Source organism: Protopterus annectens, chromosome 2.part1, assembly GCF_019279795.1.
Source record: "Protopterus annectens isolate FY-2018-M chromosome 2.part1, PAN1.0, whole genome shotgun sequence".
Taxonomy (NCBI): Eukaryota; Metazoa; Chordata; order Ceratodontiformes; family Protopteridae; genus Protopterus; species Protopterus annectens.
In genome coordinates, this window is record NC_056729.1 from 484955289 (window position 1) to 484976875 (window position 21587).

General features: G+C 39.5%; 1 protein-coding gene across 1 annotated transcript in view; it reads right to left on the reverse strand.

Moving 5' to 3' along the window:
* The window catches only part of ZNF330 (zinc finger protein 330), a 581464-nt gene that overhangs the window by 83121 nt on the left and 476756 nt on the right, over positions 1-21587 (reverse strand). Inside the window, exons 6-7 of the mRNA XM_044062281.1 lie at positions 282-328; positions 5-122 (exon numbers count right to left, since the gene is read on the reverse strand). Coding sequence (XP_043918216.1) covers positions 5-122; positions 282-328 — 165 coding nt within the window. The remainder of the gene's footprint in view (positions 1-4; positions 123-281; positions 329-21587) is intronic.

Sequence of the window (21587 nt, forward strand, 5' to 3'; positions counted from 1 at the left end):
TCACTGGACATGCTGAGATCCTTTGTCTCTTGTGTTTCATGTCCACACTTAGGACAAGGAGGGGGCCTTCCTTTTTCTTGCTTGAAGACTTTACTACGTGCATGATCATCACAAAAACAAGCCTAAAAGGAAATGGAAACAAACTACTTTTCAGTGCAAAACTCTGCTTTAATAAATTATGCTGGTCTAGTTCCAGCAGGTAAAATTTATTTAAAACACAAACATTAATTTCCCATAGCTATGCAAGATCAAATATTTACTTTAACATGATTTGTAGTTACCTTGCAACGCAAGCATGAATGCTGTCCGAGTCGATTACAGGAAATGCCTGTTCAAGAAAAGAAATAACTAATCATTGTACATAATTTGTCAAGAGCACCTACTTTAGTTTTGTAAGCACAATCTGCTAAAATTGCAATAAAATTATGAACATGTTACCTAACAATAGTTTATAACACAAAAGGCTGATGCTTCTGAACAAAGGTTTGTAAATGGATCTCTAAATAAGCACCTGTAGGCATATTTTGGAATGCTTTTCCACAAGTCTACAACTGGTAAACGCTGTGAAAATCTATAACAAGGTAAACTATTTTACATGCACTTTTCAACTAAAACCATATATAACTAAAAATGAAACTGACGTGAGAACTTTCAAGCAGCTTGTTGTCAGAAAATGAAGGGTGGGGGACGTGGCCAAAATGGCTAACAGAGTAGCAAGTGGTGAAAACTCTGACCAAAAACTTTTTCCTAATCAAAAAATTAGAATTTGGGTATACTTTCTAGCTATTTCTGCTCACTAATAGTAAGAAAAGATTTATAGTTTGAAGTTATTCAAAAGCTGTAATTTTCCAGTCAGAATTTTATCTTTTTTGGTTAAGAGAGAAGAGACTTCAACATGAGTCATTCAAAAAATGGTACTCAGGATTCTTCTGTTAAAGAAGGATATCCAGTCACTAATATCTAGCATGCAGGATGTATTACTAAAAATGGAGAAACCGGACAAAGTTTCAAAGAATAAGCCAGAAAGAAGACGGAACATTTTTCTTATGAAACAAGGTACCAAAATCAGCAGTACAGAAGAAGCTTAAATGACCACAGTGTAAGTCTCAGACTGAATTCTTGGCACACCTGAAAAATATTGGGGACACAATATAATAAACTTAACAACTTGGATGCATAGAATATTAAACTTACATGAAACTTTACTGTTTGGGATTGAAAGGCTGCACAGATCCTTGAGATCACCTTCAAAGAAGGAAAACTCATCACCATGTTCAATAATAGTTAAGTTTATATGTCCAGCGTCGAAAAAAGACCAGACATTAAAAATAGCATGGTCCAGACCACCTATCAAATTTAGGTGAGCAATGTAATTAGATTTGACAAAGACTATTCCAGTAAACTAATGAGTAAAAGAAAGTCCTGCTTGCCACTGATTTTAAAGAACTTAAAAAATAATTTTAAAGCTACATTGGTGTTTTCTGTAAATATCAAACTATTTCTTTCTGAAGGAATTAAAGTATTTGACACACTGAATGATATATCTCCATGTGTTAATAAAATAGAATCCTTAACAGCACTGAAGAAATGAACTGGAATGTTGCATCCCTCAACAGACAGAGTGAGCTGAGTTCATGTAAAACTACTTCTAAAGTTAAAAAGTTGAAAAACAAGTGACATTTATTTTCTGATTGCAGAAACTACTTTCTGAAACAACAGATTTACCCTCCAAGTAAAGGGTTTATTAGGACTTTAAGCTTCAAACCACATGTAAAAGTACGTATTTATGTTTGGAATTAAAGTATTTTACATGATCAGGAATGCAGATGTCTTACTATATTTATAGTGAAAGAATGTATTTCATGTAAACTAAACCTACAAATGCATTTCTAAATATTAAATAAATATCTCCTGTATGAGAATGATATTTGTGATGCCCCAACACTAGCCCAGTAATCAAGGAGCCCCAATCCTCACCAATGGCAACAATGGGGGGCGCACATACTGGCAGGATGACAAGTAATTGCACAGGAAAGTGAAATTTCCCTTAACAGCACACGTAGATCACAGTCAGTCTGGAGCTGGTTTCTCCCTCTTTTTCCAGATCCCCAAATAAGGCTCCCCACTGGCACAGCTATAGGGTTGAGATCTCAGCAGAGTGGCAAAGCAAAAACCTCCAGCACCCTCTCAGTCCAACCAGTGCTTTGTGTCCCTGCCCAAGTAACACACACACACACGGGAAAGGCTGGCACACGTTTACTAGCCATCCCCTCTTCTGCCCAGACTATAATGTAGTTTTCACTGCCACCAGCCAACTCTCATTAGCTACTTTAAGGCCCTTAACAAAGGGTGTGCAATCCTACTGTGTAATACTACTATTAAACCAAATGGTAGTCTGACCATGAGCAAGGCTATTTAGGAGTGGCCTGTACAGTGTCACCATGTAGATATGCAAGTACTCTAAGAACTTAAATCTCTAAACAGACCAGTCACAATTAAAAATGTTTAATATACTTAATAATAAATAATAAAATACCAAGAAAATACTAAGTCATCAGTTACATTGAGTTCAAAATCACAGAAAATATTTTATTTATTTACTTACAATTGTTTACTGGGAAATTCCAATTGGACACAGGTCCTTTTTCAGTGGAGGCTCAGGAGAAAAGCTCTCCAGAATAAATGAGCAGCAGAGTACATGAAGAACAACTGAATATACATACAATAGCAAATGCATACTGTAGCAAACATTAGATATACATACAATATGAAACATAGCAATGAACAGATATACCAATATCTAGCTAGAGGCTAGGCATAACGGTAGGATGTATATACAGAAAGTACTAAGCTCAAACGGATACTGTTCTAAACTCAAACCTAAATCTTATATACAAATATTGCACTAAACTTAGACAGATGTAAAGCAGATGCTCCACATGAAGGTGGAACAAACTAGAAGGGCTAATGGGATGGAAGGGGAAGATAGATGAGTAAGAGAGGAGACTGAGTGAGTAGTATACATGGTAGTGAGAGGAAGCTAGGTGCAAATTTAAAACATCATTGCAGGACAGTCTCAAATAAATAAAAAAAATCTAAGCTAACCTTTATTATATTCCTATCTGAATCTAAAAAATATGCCCTAAAAACAAACTTACAGCAAGGCAAGTGCAGAGGTTAGTGGATGTTTTCTGGTCAAAGACAAAATACACAGTCTCTCTCTCAGGGAGTTCTTAAATTAATATCACACATTACTGCTGGGTTAGCTAGGATGACGTCACTTTTTGTCACCTGGCTTCAGTTCCCAAGCTAAACCCCCTTTGTTAGAAACAAACCAAATTTTGCATCTCTCTGTGAAAATACATAGCCTTCAGATGCTTGCAACTACTAGGAGGCATAAAACATTAAAACACTTGCAAAACACTGCAGAAGGCACCATAGTTCAAGACACTATCTCCTTGCTGCATTGAAACTAACTTTTATGACGCAATGATAAACAATTTAATTTCAACTATTTTCTCTGAAATTTTTCAAGTTAACCTCCTGTGTTCCAGTTTTCATTAAACATACACATCTAAACAGTCACAATAGTGCAGGTACATTCCTGATCTATTTGAATAGGGCATGCCATGGTTACACATTTTAGCTCAGTACTTTACACACACTTCTGTATATATCATGCCAATATTCACAAGTGACATGGAATTATTTACAAAATTTCTGAGAGATGGGCTGGTAGTGTGACATTAAATTATAAAAATAGACCTGGCAATTTTAAGCCTTTATAAGAAGAATTGTTGTTTTAATTTTACTCAATATGTACATTACTAGGCTAAATAAATGTCAGATTTAAGTAATATGCTGATTAGAAGTGTTAAAGTGCTGTCGACTATCTTCCTTGTTCCTTAAACAGCTTGAGAGCAAAAAGTACAGTTTTGTAACATACCATAAATGTAGATGTTCGAGTGTAGACACTGCTGCAGTCATTACACTTGGGTTATCAGGCGGTCCCGCAGTCGGCCAGAGTTCCAAAGCCTTGGTCCGGCGTCGTTTGCTGTCGCCTCCTCCCTGATGTCAGTGCGACAGGGGTATACAAGATGCAGCCGACACCATTTTCTTCAGTTGTTCTTGCCCCAGATGTCAGGTGCCTCTAAATATGTAGGCAATTCCAATTGCTAATAAAACATACATAAGAAAAGCAAAAAACAACTTACAGCTACCAGCAAATACTCCCCATAGGTAGTAAGGGTAGAAGACATAGGTACATACCAGCCAGTAAGAGGGGAAGAACGGAGGGCAACTTGGACTGCAGCAGTGTCTACACTCGAACATCTACATTTATGGTAGGTACAAAACTGTACTATGTTCATCATGTTACACTGCTGCAGTCATTACACTTGGGTAGAATCCTAAAGCTGAGGAAGGGTGTCAGGTCCTATAAGGCATTAGGGGTGGCTATAAGGCCCTGCAGCACTGCAGTGGCGAAGCCAGCTCTGGATTAAGAGTATAGAGGCAGATGGTAATGCCTGCTGAAGGTGTGTACAGAACTCCAAGTTGTTGCTGCCAAAATATCCTTGGGTAGGTACTCCCCTGAGGTAGGCAGTTGAAGTGGCTGTTGCCCTGGTGGAGAGAGATGTAATGCTGCTAGGTACAGGTTTTCCATAGTATGTGTAGCAGAAACGTATACAATGTCCTATCCATTTTGAAATAGTCTGTTTTGAAATGGCTTTTCCCTGTGCTCCTGCAGCATATGCTACCAATAATTGCTCTGATATTCTGAAAGCTTTGGTTTTGCCCAAGTAGAAGCGTAACTGCCTATGAATGTCCAAAGAGTGCAGTAGTCTTCTCCCCTTTATTCTGTGGTTTGGGATAAAAAGATGGCAGGTGAACAGTTTGGTTTAGAGCCACACTGGATACCACCTTTGGCATAAAAGTAGGGTTAGTTCGTAAAGACACCCTGTCCTGGTGGAAAATGAGGAAAGGTTCCACTGCCATTAGTGCCTTTAATTCTGAAACTCTTCCGTGCTGATGTTATTGCCAGGAGCAGAGCAGTTTTCCAAGAGTTGTATTTTAATTCTGCTGGGTTGGCTGGCTCAAAAAGAGGTAAAGTTAGCTTCTCCAAAACAAAGTTGAGGTCCCAAGTTGGAGTAGGTGCTCTACGGGGCGGTCTTATGCTTTTAGCCCCTCTGAGGTACTGTTTTAAAGGAGGATTAGAGAAAATTGGTGGATCCGTGCTGAAATGAGCAGAGATGGCAGAGGTGTGGATCTTGATGGATGAGGAGAGTCCTTTGTCCAGCATCTCAGTTAAGTATTGTAGTATCTGAGGAATGTTTGGGACAAGAGGGTCAAGGCTGTGAGCTTGGTTCCAGGCACAGAATCTCTTCCATTTATCCGAATAGGCTTTCCTGGTACTAGGCCTTCTGGCCTCCAGAATGACATCCATAACAGCTTTGGAGAAAGGCATTTTGCTTGACTAAGGAATCTTCCATGCAGCTAGGTTTAAGGTCTTTAGCTGGCTGTGTAGTATTTGTTTGTTGTGCTGAGTCAGCAGATGTGGGATTTGAGGCAAAATCCAGGGTGGTTCTAGTGCTAAGCTCCTTAAGATTGGGTACCAGTGCTGGCGTGGCCAGTTTGGTGCAATCAGGATCATCTTTGGCTCTTCCAGCCTGGCTTTTATGAGTACCTTTGGCAGGAGAGGTAGTGGTGGGAAAGTGTATACTTGTAGGTTCTTCCAGCTGAATGAGAGGGCATCCACTTTCCATGCTTGTGATGCTAACTCCTTGTGCAGAATTTTTGTAGCTGGCAGTTTATTGGGGATGCAAACAGATCTATGTCCGGGCTCCACCATTTCTGTGTTATCCTTCAGAATATTTGTGGATTCATCTCCCATTTGTGGGGATTCATGATATTTCTGCTTAAGTCGTCTGCCAGTGTGTTTTTATCTCCTGGCAGGAATTGCGCTTGCAAATGAACTTGAAGGTTTATAGCTGTGTTCCATAAGGTCATAGCTTGTCTGCATAGGGGGAAGGAATGAGTGCCCCCTTGCTTGTTTATGTACCACATAACTGTGGTGTTGTCTGTCTTTAGTAGTAGCTGTCCTGGATGCAGCAAGTCCTTAAAAGCTATAATCGCATTTTGTACAGCTAGCATCTCTTTTTGATTGATGTGAAGATGCCTTTGTTCTGCGGTCCATGTGCCCTGAATACATTTGCCTGCCATGTGTGCTCCCCAGGCATAATCCAATGCATCTGTTGTCAGTGTTTGCCTGGCTGTGGGTTGTGTAAAAGGCTGTCCCTTGTTGAGATGACAAGCTTGAGCCCACCACTGAAACTCCTGTTGAAGGCAAGGGATTAGTGGTATAACTGTTTCCAAACTTTGACAGTGTTGAGACCATACATTCTTTAGGTACCACTGTAGTTTCCTCATATGCAGTCTGGCATATGGAATTAGTAGTATGCAGGATGCCATGTAACCCAAGGCCTGCAGAATTTTGCTTGCAGGGAGCTGGGTCTTTGTTGCCATCAATTGAAAGTATTGAGTCAGTTGTCTTGGTTTGTCTGGCGTGAGATAAGCCATTTGGGCCGTTGTGTTCAAGATGGCACTCAGGAATATAATTTCTTTTCGTTTATTGTGTACCCCAACTTTTTTTTTACAAATGCCAGATTCTTTAGAGAAGAATGGCCTTGCTCTCTGCTTAATCAGGCAGTCGTCCAGGTATGGATAAATTTGAATTCCTTTCTGTCTGCAAAATGCAATTACTGGTGCCAGGCACTTTGTGAAGACCCTGGGCGCAGTAGATAAGCCAAAGGGCAGTGAAGAGAACTGGAAGTGCACTGAACCAGCCATGAATCTGAGGTATCTTCTGCAGTTTTGTCTGATAGGGACATGCAGGTATGCCTCTTTGAGGTCCAAAGTCACGAGCCAAGCTTTCTTGCCCAGCATGGGAAGAAGCTGCTGTAATGTCATTTTGAATTTCGGAACATCCAGGTAAGTGTTTAGAGATGAAAGATCCAGAATGGGCCTCCAGGCTTTGTCCTTTCTGGGTACCAGAAAGAGTCTTGAATAAAATCCTTGCCCTTGCTCCTGTAATGGTACCTTTTGAATAGCTCTCATATCCATAAGTGCTGTAATTTGTTTTTGAGCCTCTGCCCATTGATTTGGTGGCAGATTTGGCATTCCTTTTAACCTTGGCAGAGTGTGAAAGTGGAACCTGTAACCTTGAAATACAATGTTGAGAACCCATTTGTCTTTCGTGATCATTTGCCAATTGTGGTAGAAGAGTGCCAGTTTTCCTCCCAAGGGGGCTGCCAAAAAGGATTTGTTTGGCAGCTGTAGTGGAAAGTCATTGGAGCTGCTTTTTATATGGTTGTGGCCTGTCTTCCCCTTTTTTCTGGCCTGATGCAACCCATTGTCGAGGCCAAGGACCTTGTGTTTGACCTCTACCTCTTGGACGTCTGTATCTTCCCCTTTGAGGTCTGTCTGAAATTGGAAAAGACCAACTCTTAGTTGGCCAGTTTCTGCTAAATCTAGGAGGCTGAACCTGTAAGAAATCCTTCACCGTTTGCATAGATTTTGCCTTATCCTCCATTTTCTTTAATACCTCTTCTGCCTTAACTCCAAATAACACATCCTGCTGCAAAGGTGCATCCAATAATTTTGCTTTAACATGATCTGGTAATGTATGTTCTTTTAACCAAGCATGTCTTCTAATGACAGAGCCTGTAACTGCTGCTCTGCAGGAGGCCTCTAGAGAATCAAAACCACATTGCAAAGTATGCTTTCCCAGTTGTTCAGCTGCATGCAATAAATCCTGCATTTCTTTAAAATTAGGAGGATCTGATTCTGGAAGCATTTTTTGTTTTAACTGAGACAGTAAAAATTGCTGATATTTTAGCATGTGAAACTGGCAATTTAAGGCTCTCATTGTTAAAGTTGCAGAAGTATATACTTTCTTTCCCCATCTGTCTAATGCTCTGGAATCTCTTGTCAGAGGGAACTGGATTCTTGGCTGATGAGAACTTAACTCCTTTGGGTCCCTGAGAAATAGTTTCAGGGTCAGCGACAGGGCTTTTATACAGAAATTTACGTGAGTCAGGGACTCTGTAGTATCTGTCAGGTTTAACATGGGCTGGAGGTAAGGAATCAGGATTTAAGCTGGATTCATTATACACATCACCCACAATATCTAACACTGGCGGAATAGCGAGGGGTCTGTGTTGAGGTAGTAAAAGGAAGTCTCTGAGCCTTTTCTTGGATTCTGAGCAATCCTGGCCTTCCAGTGGAAATGCTCCCTCATGGTATGTAGGGTTTCCCCAAAGGAGTAGTCCTCAGGCGGTGAGGCTGATGGAATAGATTCCTCAGCATCAGGATCCTCATAAGAGGGTAAAGAGTATCCTAGGTCTGAGGATGAATCAGAAGAGATGGACACCTGGTCGGATGAGTCATAGTCTGCATCCTGTCTAGGCCTTTTATCAGAAGGGGGATGGGACCCCCTGATCAGAGTAATTAGGTCTTCGGCCATTTTGAGCATTTGTTTCTTAGGCATGGAGGCTTGTCCTGGAGAATGCTGTATTTGTTTCTTTGACTTTAAAGGAGGCTTGGACTTAGCTGAGGGTTTAATGCTTAACTGAGTAGGTCTGAAGACACCCCCTGTAGCTGTGGGTTGCTCAGCTACTCTGGATCCCTCTGAAAGGTTAGTCTCGGGTAGGCTGAAGAGCTTGTGCATCCGAAGGCCTAGCCATCTCCACGTGGGAGTCAGAGGCGGCTTGTGGTTCTACAGAAGCGGTCGTCAGGTGCTGCGAAGGCGCCTCACTGAAAACAGGAGAACCGGTGACTGGCCTAGAAGAGGCTTCATCGTTAGTTTTGGGCCTCGGATGCCTACCCTTGTCTTTGCGCTTTTTGTGTATTCCGGTCATTAGAAGTTCCGATGGCATGGTATAATTGAATTTTCTACCAAAACAATGTCGGGCAAAATCAAATCGACGTTTAATAGTGCGCTTGTTAAACCTAGCACAAAAACGACAACCAGTAACTTCATGGTCAGGGCCTAGGCATGGGATACAATAGGAATGGAAATCCTTATGAGGTATTTGCTTCCCACAAGAAATACAGTTATTAACTTTTACTGACATCAGTCCGAGGCAAGAAAAAGTTTCCTCAACGGGGTACTTAGCTTTGTAGAAGACTTCGGTTCTGGATCCGGAGTGAAAATCACAGGAGACGGCCGACCGGCACTTGCAAACTGCTTTTGCTTCGGGCACTGCGCGGCAAGAAAGACTGAAGAAAATGGTGTCGGCTGCATCTTATATACCCCTGTCGCACTGACATCAGGGAAGAGGCGACAGCAACCGACACCGGACCAAGACTTTATAACTCTGGCCGACTGAGGGACCGCCTGACGGCAGGATAACCCAAGTGTAATGACTGCAGCAGTGTAACATGATGAACATCAATGATTTAGTTGCATAAAACTGCTCGACTCTTGCCTGCTTTACTTCCTGCCTGCTTCTCAAGCAGTTTTGATGAAAATCCAAGACCTAGAAAAGTTCAAAGTTCATCACCAATTATGTGAAAGCAGTACCTGAATTGCAGCCACAATGATGAGAAGATACCCGAACATTTATTTTTTAAAAATATTTATTCAAAAGTGAACTGGAAACAGAAAAACTGTAGTAGGGTTTTACATTGTGCTGTCTCTGATATATAATATGCTTGCATTTTACTGAATGTTAATAACTTACTCTGCAATGTTATAAACCCCAACTGTATACATTAATGGGAAGGGGTACAATGACATGTTTGTTCGTGATTAGAATAGTTTAAAGGAATTAAGAAGAATGAGTAACTTGCAGATTACATCAAGCAGATGCGGTATGTTTTGAGTTGTCATTTTCACATACTAATGCCAGGATGTGAAACTAAGACTAACAGTGCACAACTGTTTAAGATACACATCTAAAATACATAGGCATGAAATCTTTTACATACAGGCAGGATTGCACATAATACTAGAATTAATAAGAAGAGTAAACACCTTATGAATAATATGGAAATGCACAGGGAAGTAAACACCTTTTATGCAATATTAATAAAACAGTAAAATCACCAAGTTAAAAAATACATACACACATTGCAATCTTTAATAGACAGCTGATGATTAAATATCTCTGATGGGAAATTTTATATAACTTGCATTTCTAAAATAAGGTAAACTATCAGTGGACAAATAAGACAGAAAAATATATTTGAATAGCAAACAGCCTATAAGGAAGACCTACTGCATATAACTGCATATGGCAGAAATGAAAAATAAGACCTCGTATAATTTTCAAATAAAATTACATTAAAGATTTTTCGAAAAGCTCCTGAAAAGTAAAATCTGACATATGGTTAAATGAACTTTGAAGCTTTTTGCATACTGTACGTCACCAGATTCACAAAGAGTACCTGAAATTACATATTTCATACATCAGAGCTGAATGAATGTTTTACTGCTGAGTCAGTTCTTTTATTTTGATAGAAAATAGAGCAGATTTTTCAAGATATTTGAACCTGGGGGAGGAGAATATGGTTTGAAATGAGAATTTTTTTAACTTGTAAATACAACACAGGCAAGATATTCCCTTTAACCATAGTGATGGTGTGTGTTTTTATTAATTTAACGAGTCAAATATTTTTAGAAATTTTGATATTTATCATATTAAGAGTGTTATACAATGTAAGATATATAGACACTTGTACTTTTAAAATTAATTCAGAACTTTTGTTAGTTATATAAAATACGTATACAACATTCAGCATGATAAATGCACAAGTGAATTGGTTTTCCTACTCTATAATAGTTTGGTGAGCTTAGATTGCCTGCCACCTGTAATCAGTCTTTTCATGTCTCACTCTGTTCTCCTTGTATATTTAAAGATTTAGTTATGATAACATTAAATGAGCAAATAATTAAGGAACAGTTAATAGATAATTACACTATTACACACACACATATATATATATATATATATATATATATATATATAAAATTATTTGTAAGAGTTATTATTTGTGATTAATAAAAATGGAAGGTTAAACATTTATGTAGTAATGGGGGATAGTTTTAAATGACAAAATATGCAACTAAGTTGTCTTTTTTTTAAACTTTTATATATAATATATAAAATATTAATTACGTGTAAGTCACGACAGCTTCTGTCTAGCTGTTGATGAAATTTTAAGCTTTGGTTTGGTAGAAAGATAGTTTAGTAGTTTGTCTATTCAATAGGCAGACTAGAAACTTCAGTATACATGGTAGTGTTTTATTAGTTTTATATATTACATATAGTTACAGTTGTAGACTGTTTCTGTTACGAATTTTAGTTTGCAGAAAAATAATTAAAAAAATGTGGAAAGTTAAGATGGTGTTAGAGGAATGCATTAGAGTCTTACATACAACTACATCAATATGATGGATAGATATGGCACATCTCTTGGTAAAGAAAACTTCTCAAATACACAGTATGGATAGCTTTAATCTATTGTCTATTAATATAAATGGATGAAATCATTGCAACAAAAGCAAATCATTAATGAGATATTTAAAATTAAACAGAGGGCACATCATATTCTTGAAAGAGACTCACCTGGCAGATAAAGATATTCAATTTTTAAATAACTCGGGTTACAAAATGTTAACAAAAAGAAGAGAGGAGCTGTTATACTTCAGAATCTGCTGAAATGACTACGGTCATGGAATGTATTAATGATCCCAAAAGAAGAAAGCTAAAATTCTAGCATCAGCTAGGTTAGCAATAATGACTTAACAGTAAAAGCAGGAAAATCATTTTCACCCACTATTCTTATGCACACAGGACACAAATTAGAATGGATAGGATTTTATGCTTCCACATATTTACTTAATAAAGTTAATTATTTTAAAACTATTTTTGTCCTTTATCTGATCATAATGCACTAAGTACTAATAGATCAATGGATTTAAGGAAATCTCAGATATACAGAATTCCAGTACATATGATGAAATTAAAAGAACTTTTAAGAGTATGAGAATTTTCTATCTTTCAATGATGACTGTTAGGAGAGTCATACTATGAGATTCCTTAAAATGCATATTTAAGATAGAATGGGAAGATGGTCTAATAATAAAATGAAAAGTGGGATAAAGACTTATTAGAAATATAAGATGGTGTACATAAAGTGAGATCTGAAAAACAAAGAAATAAGAAAATAATGACGTCATTATAACATTAATGAAATTATCCAAAAAATTTAATACATAAACTGAAGACGGCTTTAGAAAATCTAAAATTGCACAGTTATTCGTTGACTCAAAAAATCTTTAAAAAAAAAGCATCTTGCTTCTATTAGCAAATTTGTAAACAAAAACATCTTTATTAATTTTCATGTATAACACAGGCAATCTTACATTTACATAAATGAAAATAAACCATAAAGACACAATCTCAGTTGCAAACCTTACAAACTGTGCTAACACAACTGTAGCTGCAAACATTATACATCACTTTTAATAATATATCCAGTCGTTACCAGTCAACTATTACATAGCTCAATCAAATCTTGCCTTTTTCTAAACCTTGTTCCTCCTCTGTATATCCCACATTTCCCATTTTTTCTTAAGTAATTTGCTCCTACACTTTTCCAAAGGTTCCAGTTGTTGTAGCTCTGTTACTATCTTCGTTACTTCTAGTAAAGTTGATTTAGACTTTCATTTCATTTTCTAGTAATTGCTTTTTCAGCCATCATAATTAGACTCACCAAAGGCTTACTATGTCTAGGCAATTCTGATTCTGTATCATAGCTCAAAAAAAATAATTTCCCTAGTCACCCCAATTTGCTCACCCAACATATCTGACAGTGCTGACTGCAGGGAATCTTTAAGGTCCACCAACTCATTACACTCCCAGAAAATATGTTCCCATTTACCTCTTTCATTCCCATCACACGCCAACATTTGCCATGTACCTGAGGAAAAATTCTTTGAGCATGCGTGGGATACAAAAATATCTATGTTAACACTTCTAGGCAAAGATTCTAAATCATCTAGATTTTGGTGCATATTTTGGAGACACAAATATATCCCTCCATTGTTTCTTTGTGAATTGCTTATCCAAACTCTCTCTGCAATCCTTCCTACCCTCCTCTGATTAATTACACTTATCATGCCATATTTTATATGCTCTACAAATTATTCCTTTCTTAACAGCAAGTTCTGTTCTAGATTCTAACAAAAACTCTACCAGTGCTGGTCTTTCGTTTGGGACCCTACATATTTCTTTCTCTTTGCCTATACTCTGATATCAATCCTTGATATGAAAGGCAATCTCTAACCTGCAGTTCAAAGTTCTTGGCATGTTTCCATTCTATTACCTTTCGCTCTCTAGTTATTTGCTCCCAACACCTTGGGGATTTGTCAATTATTTCCAATATATTCCTGCCCCCTCCTGCCTATTGCCTGTATCCAGAATTGCAGTCATACCTTCTATTTTCCCTTCTGGGCCCCAAGACATATCTTCACTGTTGGAAATCAAATTCCAGTCCCCACCCATAAGTAATATTCCTTGCTGAAAGCGGACTATTTCTCCCAGAATTTTCTAAAGCTCCATTACAGCAGTTTTCGGTGGAATGTAAATACACACCAGTGTAATCCTTCTCACTTGCCAGTAGCCCTTTAGTAATACAAATCTGCTATTATCTTTTATATATTCTTCTATTTTTATTGGAGCTCCTTTTCCAATTAAAAGAAGTGCTCCTCTCTTTCTTTGCCCCAGGTATTCTGCTGAATAACCATCCTGAAAACCTTTCTTTATTAAATTCATGTTTAATTCTTTCCATGTGTGTCTCCTGGAGCATAGCTATTTGTACGCTACATTTTTTTAATATAGTTCACTACCTCTTTTCTGTATTTATCTGTGAGACCACTAACAATTAAAGATGTTACAGAAACAATCATATTCTTGAGCAATTATTATTCCCACTATTTATACACAGAACAGCTTTTTTGTTAAATGTGTGGTTCCAGCTTTTGAGTTACATGCATGCACCATTTGGCAGGTTAATCTTTTCTAGAACTACTTGTCATCTCCATTTGAGCCTACGCCCCATCTTGCAGAATGTTTTGTTTTACTGAAAACCCTCAAACAAAAATGCACACATACCCCAATACCCCCTAAACCTATTAGCTTAATAATACCACACAAAACTACATACATAATAAAAACAAACTTTCTAAACTGATAGCCACACCCACAGCCTATAGACAGCCCCAAAAGGTAAATTTATGCTAAGACGCATGATACAGCTTGTGCTTTTAGTAAGTGCTATCTGGTTTTGTCTTATCTTTATAGCTCTTCCAGCTAAGAAAACACTTGCATGTGTTCAGTAAACATTTTCTCCAAGCCACGTCTCTACCTTGCTTGCCAGGAAAATAAATCTTATAATATTCAATAATCTTTTCCATTCATATATTTTGCAGTAAACTTGTTACTGAATAAATCCTAGGGTTAACCCAAACATTTCCCTATGCAAGCATGAGAAAAAGCACACCAAGTTTTCTTTTGTCATGCTCTTTTAAACAGACCTTTCCTCTCTCCTTTTGTTTTACTCCACACTGCAGTACCTAACATTTCTTAAAACAGAACAAGGAAAATATGAGAAGGGAAAAAAAAACACCTGTTTATATTAGTATCTCCATTACATTAAAAAGAACTAAGAAAACGACTTCATAGTTTGTTCAGAAAGTCATGCAACATTTAAACATTACCATTAAGAAAAAAAAATGTTTTACTTAAGAGTTAACTTTCTCCCTTCTCCACCTCTCTCCAAAGTAGTTCTCCAAAAATTAATGACATAATGTAGGGCATATGCTTTAGAGTCCCCTATAAGTTTAAAGTCACAAAAATCCAATATTTTCAAATCCTCTTGGTCTGCCATGTTTCAAAAATATAATTATTGCTTTGTAAATCCACATTTGTCTTGTTTCCAAGTTACTGATTTTATTCTCTGAACATTAATAACATGAAGCAGGGTATATGCTTTAAAGTCCCCCACAAGTTTAACAATGTCCAAAGAAGTCCAATATTTTCAGATTTTCTTGTTTTGTCATGTTTCACAAATATAATTATGGCTTTATTATCCCACAGTTGATTTCCAAGTTAACAGCTTTAATCTTGTTCATCTCCATCTCCCAAATCCTGTCTCAATTTCATTTCCAACATATTCCCAATTCTTCTAGTCTATTCTTACGTTTTCTTCTCTCAAGCCACTAAAAAGTACAGTTTTGTACCTACCATAAATGTAGATGTTCGAGGATCTCCATTGCTGCAGTCCTCACATATGGGGTATTCCGCTGTCCTCAATCGGCCCGAATACCAAAGGGCTAGAACCGGCGTCGGTCATTGGCGCCCGAGACTGACGTCAGTACGTGTCAGTACAAATGCGCATGACCGACGCCATAACTTCAGTCTTTCTTGCCCCAGATGTCAGAATGCAAAAAACACCACCCAAACCCCAACCTAAAAGAAAAGGGGGGAAGGAGGGAGGGAAAATTGGACTGCAGCAATGGAGATCCTCGAACATCCATCTACATTTATGGTAGGTACAAAACTGTACTATGTTCTTAGTCTCCCATTGCTGCAGTCCTCACATATGGGTAGAATCCCAGAGCAACGGAAAAAAGGGAGGCTGGTCAACTAAATAGCAGTAGAAGCTGCTGACATGCCCTGTAAGATTGCAGTGGCAAACCCAGCCCTAGACCTAGAATAAAGAGGTAAATGATAATGCTTTGTAAAAGTATGTACCGAACTCCAAGTAGCTGCTTCTAGAATGTCTTTAGTAGCTACCCCTCTCAAAAAAGCAGTAGAAGTGGCCGTAGCCCTAGTAGAATGAGGCCTGATCCCAACTGGAACATCCTTACCATGATGAGAGTAACAAAACGCAATACAATGGCCAATCAACTTGGAAATAGTTTGTTTCGAGACAGCTTTCCCTCGTGAAGTCAAAGCAAAAGAAACAAATAATTGTTGAGATCTTCTGAACTCTTTGGTTCTGCTCAAATAATACCTTAACTGCCTATGTACATCCAAAGAATGCAAAACTTTTTCCCCTTCATTTTGGGGGTTAGCATAAAAAGTAGGCAAATGTATAGATTGGTTCAATGCCACATTAAAAAATCACTTTAGGCAGAAAAGTAGGATTAGTACGCAAGGAAACTCTGTCATTGTGAAAAATCAGAAAAGGTTCCACTGCCATGAGGGCCTGTAATTCAGATACCCTTCTAGCAGAAGTAACAGCCAACAAAAAAGCAGTCTTCCAAGACAACAACTGCAATTCAGCTGTAGCTGCAGGTTCAAAAGGAGGCAGAGTCAGCTAATCCCAGGTAGGAGTAGGAGCCCTCCGTGGGGGTCTTATATTCTTTGCCCCTCTAAGAAACTGTTTAACCAATGGATGTGAAAATAAAGGAGGGTCACAATCATAGTGAGCAGAAATAGCTGCAGCATGCACTTTTACAGAAGAGAAGGACAAACCCTTGTCCAATAAAATAGTCAAATACTGCAATGTACAACTCAAATTAGGCAATTCGACATCAAAGCCTTTAGCTGAACTCCAAAGAAAAAATCTCTTCCATTTACCAGCATAAACTTTGAGTACTAGGACGCCTGGCTTCCAAAATAACATCCAAAACTTGTTGAGGGAGCCAAAGGTCCTCCTTCTCTAAAACAGAATGCGCCAGGCTGTCAGGTGTAGGGATTGCACCCGGACATTGAGAAAATGATTGTTTTCCTGAGACAATAAGTGAGGAATCTGTGGTAATGGCCAAGGTGGTACATGAATTAAGCTCCTCAACAGAGGGTACCAATGCTGACGAGGCCAATCCGGTGCTATAAGGATCATGCAAGGTTTGTCCCTCCTGACTTTCAACAGCACCTTTGGAAGAAGAGGCAAAGGAGGAAAAGCATACACGTGAAGCTTGCTCCAACTGAAGGATAGTGCATCTATTTTCCAGGCTTTTGGATGAAATAGCCTTGTGCAAAACAGTGGCAGTTGGAAATTCAGAGGAGAAGCGAACAGATCTATGTCCGGAGTTCCCCAAGCCATTGTCAACTGAAGAAATACCTGAGGGTCCAATTTCCATTCGTGAGGATCCACAATCTGCCTGCTCAGAACATCTGCTAAAGAATTTTGTGCTCCTGGCAGAAACTGTGCTCGAAGAGTGATGTGCAGATTCAAAGCAGTTTCCCATAACAGCATTGCTTGTCTGCAAAGAGGGTAAGAATGAGTTCCCCCCTGCTTGTTGATGTACCACATGACAGTCGTGTTGTCTGTTCGAATCAACACCAGTCCCGGTTGAAGTAGGCTCTTGAATCCTTCCAAAGCAAATTGAACTGCCAGCATCTCTTTCATGTTGATATGCAAGTGAAGTAGCTCTGGGGGCCAAAGGTCTTGAATCCATTTTCCTCTGAAATGAGCTCCCCAGGCTGACTCCGAGGCGTCTGTCGTTAATATCTGACTTGCCTCTGGTTGGGTCACAGAGAGCCCCTTGTTTAGGTGACATTCCTGAGCCCACCACAGAAATTCTCTCTGAATGCAAGGTATTATCCGAATGACAGTGTCCAAATCGTGGCAGTGTTGAGTCCAAACGCTTTTGAGATACCATTGTAGCTTCCTCATATGCAGTTTGGCATTGGGAAGTACTAGAATGCAAGATGCCATGAACCCCAAGGCTTGAAGGACTGTCCTTGCAGTCAGCCTGGACATCACTGATAGCTGTTGGAAGTATAGGTGAAGATTTCTTTGTTTGTCCGGGGTAAGAAATGCCATCTGAGCAGCTGTATTCAGTTTCACACCCAGAAAACACATCTCTTGTGAGGGTACTAGACTGGACTTTATTTCGTTCACAGAATACCCTTAGGCATCTTAAAACTGTCATTACAAACTGCAGATGCTGAAGAAGTTCGTGCTTGCCTTGAGCCAGAATCAAACAGTCGTCCAGATAAGGATAAATTTGAATTCCTGACGAATACCCTAGGCATCTTAAAACTGTCATTACAAACTGCAGATGCTGAAGAAGTTCGTGCTTGCCTTGAGCCAGAATCAAACAGTCGTCCAGATAAGGATAAATTTGAATTCCTGTTAGTCTGAGAAAAGCTATTACTGGAGCCAGGAATTTTGTGAATACCCTGGGCGCAGTAGACAAGCCAAAGGGCAATGCAGAGAACTGATAATGCAAATTCCCATTCCGAAATCTCAGGAATTTCCTGCAACTGGGCCTGATAGGAATGTGAAGATAGGCCTCTTTGAGATCCAGAGTTACCATCCAGTGATCTTTGCCCAGCATAGGTAACAGCTGTTGCAGTGTTAACATCTTGAATTTTGGAATTTCCAGAAAGGTATTTAGAATGGACAAGTCCAGGATTGGTCTCCAAGTATTTCCTTTCTTTGGCACTAAGAAAAGACGGGAATAAAACCCTGTGCCTCTTTCTGCAGAAGGTACTTCCTGTATTGCACCCAACTGAAGCAGAGAAGAAATTTGTGTCTGTGCTTCCAGTCTTTGCTGACGAGGGACATCTGGCATACCTTTGAAAGAAGGGAATGTGTGAAAATAAAATTTGTAGCCTCGATTTATTATGTCCAATACCCATTTGTCTTGGGTAACCAAATGCCAATTCCTTTTGAAAAGTCTCAGTTTTCCTCCTAGAGGGGCTGCCAGCAAGGCAGAGTCCGGCAGCTGAAGACACGGGTCATTGGGTCTGTTTCCGAAAGGACTGACCCCTGCCCTCCCCCGCAGAAGGGGTAGAAGAACTCAAAGACCTAGAAGTAACAGGGCCCTGAGAGGAAGCCCTACCTCTACCTCGCCTCGACCTGCCCCCAGATTGATAATCCGAAGAGGGGAAAGACCATCCCTTAGCAGGCCAATTCCTACTGAACTTAGGGGGCTGAACCTGTAAAAAGTCCTTAACTGTCTGCATAGACTTAGCTTTTTCCTCCATTTTTTTTCAAAACTGATTCTACTGGAGGACCAAAAAGAACATCAGATTGTAGAGGAGCATCCATAATTCAAGCCTTAACATGCTCTGACAAGGTCTGATCTTTAAGACAAGCATGCCTACGAACAACTGAACTAGTAGCAGCCACCCTGGAAGAAGCCTGTAAAGCATCAAAACCACACTGCAAAGAATGCTTACCAACTTGGTCTGAAGCATGCACTAAATCCTGAAGCTCCCTACATTCAATACCTTCAGCTAAAGCATCAACTTTACATTTCAATTGGCCCAGCAAATAATTTTGATACCGGAGCATATGAAACTGACAATTTAAAGCTCTCATAGCCAAAGTAGAAGAGGTATACAGTTTTTACCCCACCTATCCAGGGCCCTAGCATCCTTGTCCAGAGGAACTGGATTCTTAACCACAGAAGCCCTAACACCTTTGGGGCCTTGAGTAATAGTTTCTGGATCAGCCCTAGGACTCTTATATAAGTACTTGTGAGCTTCCAGAACCCTGTAGTATCTATCTGGTTTAACCGGGGCAGGAGGCAGAGAATCTGGGTTAAGGGCAGCCTCAGAAAATACATCCTGAACAACATCCAGTACAGGGGGAATAGCCAAGGGCCTATGCTGAGGCAAAAACAAGAATTCTCTCAGTCTTTTACGAGAATCAGAATAATCCTGGCCCTCCCATTTGAAATGTTCCCTCATGGAATGCAAAGTCTCTGGAGGGGATGCAGAGGGAGTAGTGTCCTCAGCCTCCGAATCAGAATAGGGAGGGAAATCCTGAAGTTCTTCCACAGAGGAATCTGACTCATTGGAAGACTGAACCAAACCCTCCAACTCAGTCTCTACCCTGGGCCTCTTCACAGGGGGGGGCATAGAACCCCTAATTAAAGTAATCAAATCTTCAGCCATCTTTAACATGTGCTTCCTAGGAGCTGGACCCTGGGGACTAGCACCAGCAGGGGCAGACTAAGACTTAGAATGGGCTTTGCTTAGAGAAGGAGGAGGCCTAACTACCCTATGAGGGGAGGGAACCACTGACAACAGAGAAGCACCCTCAGCCTGGCCTAACACAGGAGAAGCCACTTCCTGCAGTAACAAAGGCCCCCCTTGAGACTCGGGTAAACTTTCAGAAGGAGCCGCTGAAGTAGCCAGTGGTACTACAGAACCGGCGTCCGGAGTGGATGACTCATCCTGTTTGGACCGCAAAGACTTGTCTTTGCGTTTCTTAAAAGAACCAGTCATCGGAGAATCCGACGGCATGTTGTAATTACAACGTTTACCAAACACCAGCCTAGCACAGTCCAGCCGACGTTTAATAGTACGCTTGTTAAAAGTAGCACAAAAGCGACACCCAACAACGTCGTGCTCAGGCCCTAAACAAGGAATGCAGAGTGAATGGTAATCCCTATGAGGAATCTGTTTCCCACAAGAAATACAGTTATTAACTTTTTCTGACATCCATCAATACTGAGGCACGAAAAAAGACAAAAGTGTCCCCAACGGGGTACTTAGCCCAACTTGGTCTCCGGTCTGAAATTCGAAAACCGACAATTCCAGAACGCCGAACGGCACTTGCAAATGCTGCTTCTGCTTAGGACCACGTGGCAAGAAAGACTGAAGTTATGGCGTCGGTCATGCGCATTTGTACTGACACGTACTGACGTCAGTCTCGGGCGCCAATGACCGACGCTGGTTCTAGCCCTTTGGTATTCGGGCCGATTGAGGACAGCGGAATACCCCATATGTGAGAACTGCAGCAATGGGAGACGAAGAACATCAGTGGAAAAGATTTCATGGGCTCTCGGTCTGTCTGAAGTCCTTACCACCAGGAGAACATAAAACATAACCTCCATCTAATTCACAGCTCATCTTTTGTTGGACTTTTGCATTTCCTCCTGAGCATTTACTGCATCAAAAAATGATTTTGTCTCTCCAGGGAAAAACACTACGAAGATGGCTGGGTATAGCAGTTTGAATCTCACACCTACTTTTTGACATTCCCTAAATAATGTAATATATTTACTCCTCTTCTGCCTGATGTACACTGAGTAATCATTCTCCACAAATACTCTGTCTCCCAATTTTAGCATTTTATCCTTCTGGCACAGTTTTGTCAGAATCAAATCCTTCTCCTGATAACATTGCATCTTTACTATTAACGGTATAGGCTGCTTTCTAGTAACCAGATTTGAAGCATATACATGATATGCCCTTTCAATCAACAGTTCCCGTTGTGGAACAACAGTCCAGTTGCTTATTTGTGCTTTAATAAAATTAATACAGTCTGTTCCTAAGTGTTCTATCCTCCAAATCTATTTTTTGGAAGTTCAACAGAAGCAAGATATTAAACACAGATAATATTCAAAATCCTGACACTAATATGCTTACTTCAGACATAAGGGAAATGCTCAATATTAAGATCCTTATGGAATTAAAAAAAAAATAAAGATAAAAAGAATAACCCTGATAATTGCAAAATGTATTTAAGGAAAATGTTACTAATGATCTTAGTGATCAGAAAATCTCTCTATCAAATAAGCCTATTACTATAATAAAAGTTAATGTTTAAACAAA